The 6,117-nt window shown below is 43.2% G+C and overlaps 1 protein-coding gene across 3 annotated transcripts in view; it reads right to left on the bottom strand.

Annotated features, from left to right (window-relative positions):
- The window catches only part of CDC123 (cell division cycle 123), a 75,170-nt gene that overhangs the window by 1,739 nt on the left and 67,314 nt on the right, over positions 1 to 6,117 (bottom strand). For 2 of the 3 annotated variants that reach the window (XM_005876571.2, XM_005876572.2), the window contains 2 exons: positions 5,075 to 5,203; positions 753 to 890 (listed from right to left, as the gene is read on the bottom strand). In XM_005876571.2, coding sequence (XP_005876633.1) covers positions 753 to 890; positions 5,075 to 5,203 — 267 coding nt within the window. The remainder of the gene's footprint in view (positions 1 to 752; positions 891 to 5,074; positions 5,204 to 6,117) is intronic. The other variant, XM_005876573.2, reaches the window with a different exon arrangement.

The following is a 6,117-nucleotide window of genomic DNA, read 5'->3' as shown; positions in this document are numbered from 1 at the left end:
TTTTATTCTGGGCCAAGGCCTCTGCTGCTGAAAGCAGGTATCTGGTTTGTTTCGGTTCTATAATCGAAACACTGTATCATCTCCAGCTCTGAGATCCCGGCCGGCTGAAAGCTGGTTTCTGGGGTTTTGTTTAGCTTCTATATTTGTTACAATGTTTCAAACTGCCAGCTCAGAGGCCGGCAAGGCAGGCGGGGAACGTTGGAGTCCTCCTTCACTGAAGCAAGCAAGCCTCATGTTCGCTTCCAGCTGCCTGGCTGCCGGCCGCCATCTTGGCTGGCAGTTAATTTGCATATCGCCCTGATTAGCCAATGGGAAGGGTAGCGGTCGTACGCTAATTACCATGTTTCTCTTTTATTAGATAGGAAGTTATTCCTTCAGTTCATATTACATGATCACTTTAAAATGACCAACCTCAGTAATTCTGCTTCTAAAGTAAAATAAAAGTTTAGGTAGAGCCTGTCCGGTGTAGCTCAGTGGTTGAGCGTTAACCTATGAACAGGAGGTCACATTTTGATTCCCGGGGTCAGGGCACATGCTCAGGTTATGGGCTCAATCCTCAGTAGGGGGCATGCAGTAGGCAGCCAATCAATGATTCTCTCCCATCACTGATGTTTCTATATTTCTCTCCCTTTCCCTTCCTCTCTGAAATCAATAAAAATATATTTTTTAAAAAGTCTAAGTAGAATAAGACTAAAATGAAATATTAAAAAGCCAATTTGAAAACAAAGATGCTAAGTACACATAGACCTTACCAGCTTAAGGAAATCGATGAGTTTGTGAGCATCTTCTCCAGTAGAGAGGTCTACAAAGTCCTTGGGCAGTCGATAACTTAGATAGGGACTTGGCTGGACGGTAGCTTCACTATTTGTACAACGGAAAGCTGGAGAATCCTTTACCAAAAAAAAAAAAAAGGGGGGGGGGGAAGTCTGTGAGAAATTTTAAGTCTCTTCTCCAAACTGAAAAAGGTTCTATCACATCAATTTCAACTTCATGTTCTTTTTTGTACTGGGCAAGGAAGAAATAAGATTCTGAAGTAAAAGAAGGCATCACGTCTGTAAAACATTTTTACATATTCAATATGACATAAACATGGGTATCTGCAAACAGTGTCCTGGAGAGCGAGGCCGATCCCTAAGTGCTACCCGTGTGCAGCCCGAGTGTGATACAAACAGGGTATGTATCTCTTTAGTTCCCAATGGGTCATAGGCCACAGGCTACTTATCATTGGCCTCGAGCAATCTCATACAAACCAGAATGCTTTATAAATATTATCACTTTCTTCAGGTGCAGTTAGGAAGTATTGCCTTAGACCAGTGGTCGGCAAACTGCAGCTCGCGAGCCACATGCCGCTCTTTGGCCCCTTGAGTGTGGCTCTTCCACAAAATACCGACTTCTGCGCATAGGCCACGAAGTTTCAATCGCACGACTTCTGCGCATGGGCCACGAAGTTTCAATCGCACTGTACGTGCGCGCCCGCACGTGGTATTTTGTGGAAGAGCCACACTCAAGGGGCCAAAGAGCTGCATGTGGCTCGCGAGCCGCAGTTTGCCCACCACGGCCTTAGAGAATAAAGTTAATAGTAAGGGCAAGCAAATGCTTTGAATTCCTAACACCTTTGTACTTCTTTTATGTCATCTAACTTATTTACGTATCTGTCTCATTACCTACGTAAAACTGCAAGCAACATGCAAATCCAAGTATCATACTGAACAAGTCTTTACATTCTTTCATGTACAGTTGGCCCTTGACAACAGGGAGGGTGGCGGCACCGACCTCCTGAGCACTTGAAAATCTTCATGTAACTACAGTCGGCCTCAGCATGTGCAGATCCCAACCGCAGAGCTGACCCTCGAGCAATGTGGGTTTGAACTGCATGGGTCAACTGGAAAAATATCCAAGTGTAAGTGGACGCACGCAGTGGAAACTCATGTTGTTCAAGAGTCAGCTGTACCTGCTTAGGGCCTGCAGGTAATATTTACATGTTGCCTTGTGCAGAAAAGGACTTCAGAGACAGAAGGCCTTGGGTTTGGACTCCATGGTGATGAATATCTAGCTGAGGGATGGATGTGTCCAGCACAGGGAGACAGGCCAGAAGCTTGAATGGAACAAGACCTAGAAAGCAGGCCACAGTTTTGACAGACAGACCAATCATCTGACAGATATTTATGAAACACCTACTTTGTACTGGACCTTTTTCTAGGTCTGGAAGATAAACTGATAAACAAGACAGGAAGACAGCCAATCAGCAAGCAAACAAATAAACTAACAAGGTTATTTCAGATAGTACAATGTGTTATAAAAACAAAACCACGGGCTGCTATCACAGAGAACCAGGTAGTCTGCTAGGGAAGACCTTGCTAAAGAGGGGATGTCTGGACTGAGAGCTGGAAAGTATGACAGAAACAGCCTGGGAGGTCTGGGAGCAGAGCACGCCTCTGAAGGCAGTGGAACAACCAATGCAGAGAGGCAGGGCTTGGAGCTTCAAGAAACAGAAGGACAGGAAGGTTTCTGTGGAGTGGAAAATAGGCAGGAGGTGAAGCTGGGCAAAGGCAGGAGCAGTTCCCGTCTTCCCAACTGCCAATATAATGTTGTTTAAATTAAGCAAAAAAGAAAGAAGGAAGGAAAGGAAGGAAGAAAGGAGAGAGAGATAGAGTAAGAAAAAAGATCCAATCATATTATTTGGATCATAGATTGAATCTTGTACAAACTGTTTCTATTCAATAACTGTGTCCCTCATATTTATAAATAACCCTGTGCTGAATAATTCACATTCTTCTCCTAGACACTCAGATTTAACAGCCTACAACTGTAAGATGCCATCAGGGATAAAATTCCTTCTCTCACTAACTCAACACTCATTAGTTGTGCCTGGCATTGTGCTAAGCCCTCAGCTACGTGGAGAACAAGAGACTCTACCCTTGTGCTCAGAAGCTTGCAGTCTAAAGTAGGACACAGGCAAGTCAACAGGCAGGCATCACGCGTGGGCAAGTGCCTTGACAGGGAAAAAACATCTAGTTGAGTCAGATCTAGAGAAACAGGCCCAAAGAAGGCCCAGGACAGAGTAATGATGAAAAAAAGTATTTCAGAGATGGACAAAAGGAACGATGGTCACACTGAAGGCAAAGCAGCAGCCAGAAGAGCTGGAAGAAACCCAGAAGGGAGAACATGCCACAGAAGCTGAGGGAAGAGATGCTGTAAGAACAAGAGGGTAACACGTTCAAATGGTGCCAAGTGGTTGGGTGAGAGAAGGACAGTGGGTCGTTCACTGGAATTAGCAACAAAGCAGGGGAGCCCTTGCCAAGAGCAGTCGATGTGGGTGGCAGGGACTGAGGCTCACTGGGCTGGGGAGTGACAGGTGAGACGGTGAGAAGCAGCAGGCAGCAAGGACAAATGACCATGTAAGGAAGTGGCTGTGCCGGATGTACAATTACTGAGTAGTTACAAAAAAGCAAGTTACGTAACAGCATGAGGGAAACTAGTATGATCCCACTATGTAAAAATGTATGGTGCATCCACAGAAAAACATGTCTGGAGAATATATTAACTCAAGTGATAAGAATGGCTATTTGGAGGTGGTAGGATTTCCAGTTTTGCCTCTTTCTAATTCCCTCTCTCTTTTTTTAAATGACCATGCTAAACAACAAACCCTGTTTTAATTTTTTTATATTATTTTTTGTTAATCCTCACCTGAGGATATTTTTTTTAAATATATTTTATTGATTTTTCACAGAGAGGAAGAGAGAGGGATAGAGAGTCAGAAACATCGATGAGAGAGAAACATCGATCAGCTGCCTCTTGCACACCTCCTACTGGGGATGTGCCTGCAACCAAGGTACATGCCCTTGGCCGGAATCGAACCTGGGACCTTTCAGTCCGCAGGCCGACACTCTATCCACTGAGCCAACCGGTCAGGGCAAGGATAGAGAGAGAAAAACAATGATGTGAGAGAGAGACACATTATTTGCTTGCCTCCCACACGCATCCTAACCAGAGATTCGAACCTGGAACCCAGGTATGTGTCCTAGACCAGGAATCGAACCCAAGACCCTTCAGTGTGTGGGCCAATGCTCTAACCACTGAGAACACCGGCCAGGGCAAAAACTGTTTTAAAAAAGATATAAATTACTCAAATACTCACAAGATAATACTAAATGAAAAACTTGAGATACATAAGTTCATATGCAGTATAATCTCATTTATTTAAACAAGTTTATTTGTACGTGGAAAAGACATGTTAGTATTAAAATATAAGCAGTGGGTCTCAAGGCAGTAGTTTTATGGGTGATTTTAGAATTTTTTTTAAAAATGAGCATGTAGTACTTTTATAGGAAGAACAAAGCTTTCCAAAGTTGTTTTTTCAAGAAAGTTTGGCTGTGAAGATGAGAAGAAAAGGAGAGAGTAGCTAGGTGAAGATATGGGCTTAAAGATTTTGTCTTTTTAAGATGAGATATCTGAACATGATTAACTACTGAGAGGTGGGAGTTGGTAGAGAGAAAGAGACAGTAAAAACAGGAAAGAAGATACATGACAGCACAAGGTATGGGAGAGATGGGAAGGAATGGCATGCTGGGCAGGTGGAAGTGAGACTTGGAAGGACGGCTGCAGACAAGGTTGGAGGCTTCCTGACAATGAAACTGAGTGATCCCACCAATGGATGATCTTTTCCTTTGAAGAAGGACATGAAATCTCTGCCGAGAAGAAAAGGAAGCCAGAGGTTCAGAGGAGCATGGAAATGTGTGAAATGGCCACTGTGGCTGATGGAAGAGCTGATGAGGGAAACAAGACATTGTAATGAGGGCCACTTGAACTTGGGGTCAAGGACACAAGGCTCCAAGAAAAAAAATTATCAGAAAAAAATATATCAGATGACCATTATTTCTTTAAAGGAAGTTAAATGAATGAATCACGTGTGCACACCGTTTCTTGCTCACTTGCATGGGCAAGAATCTATTAGTAAATTTGTTATATTCTGTACTTCCCAAGGGTACAAGCCACTGCCTATCCAAGTGCCTAGAGAACTAGCAATTGTTAAGATTAAAATATTTCCTTTACGTTTTTACTTTTACCGTCTTACCTGCTCCAGAGCATCTCCTTCACTAAAATCACCTTTTAAGTTTCGTTCAGATATCAGTTCTTCCCAGGTAAAAAGTAGTGAATCTGTTACCTCACCAAATGGATTAAAATCGATTAGCCACACCTTCCCCTGTAGGACAGAGAGAAAAATTAAGAGGCATAGACTAAAATCAAACATTTATACTCTATAACCTGTCCTCCAGGTCCCACCAGAGGAAGTCCCCCAGGTTTCATTGAAAAAAGGCCACAGCTTTTTCTAAAGGGAAGGTCACCTGTAAATACAGAGAAGAGATCTAGAAAAGAAAAGCCTACAAAGACATATATTTCAAGTCCTGCTTAGATCACATGAGAATTTTAGGTCAAAACTCCAAGCAGGAAAAAGGAAAATTTCACAAGAAGTTAAACCAAACATGACGGAATGCTTTCAGGGGGTATCTCTGATTATCTTTCAAGATTACCTTTGCCCTGCAGAGGAAGGAAAGAGCCAGAAGTTCCAGAGAGCACCATTCCTTACCCCTGAGTGGCCGCTGCTGCCAAGGATGCATTTTTTTAAGCATATAGAAAGAAGTACAGAAATGCTCAGTTTTCTCTAATTTTAATGTAATATTGGTTTGTCTATATGTTAGAGCACGTGAAGGGGAGATCTAAAAAATATATCAACCTTTAAAAGAAATGTCTAGAAAATAAAAAAAAAACAACAAGATGGCGGCATAGGTAAACACTGGAAATTGCTGCCTCGCACAACCACTTCAAAAATACAACTAAAAGACAAAACGGACATCATCCAGAACCACAGGAAGGCTGGCTGAGTGGAAATTCTACAACTAGAAGGAAAAAGAAAAGCACACTGAGACTCACAGGAGGTGTGGAAGTAAGGGCAGAGGTACGGAGGTGCATGCGAAAAGGGCTGGCAACTGAGGACACGGTTGTCTTTTTCAATTGGGAGGGAGACACAAGTTCCCGACTGCTCTGAACTCCAGTTCCGGGCGAGTCTCTGGTGACCCAGACTCATACGGGGAGAAACTGGACTGTCTGGCAGCAGGC

This window comes from Myotis brandtii, unplaced genomic scaffold, assembly GCF_000412655.1.
Source record: "Myotis brandtii unplaced genomic scaffold, ASM41265v1 scaffold49, whole genome shotgun sequence".
Taxonomy (NCBI): Eukaryota; Metazoa; Chordata; class Mammalia; order Chiroptera; family Vespertilionidae; genus Myotis; species Myotis brandtii.
The sequence above is the reverse complement of the archived record's forward strand: the minus strand, read 5'-3'. Positions and strand labels throughout refer to the sequence as shown.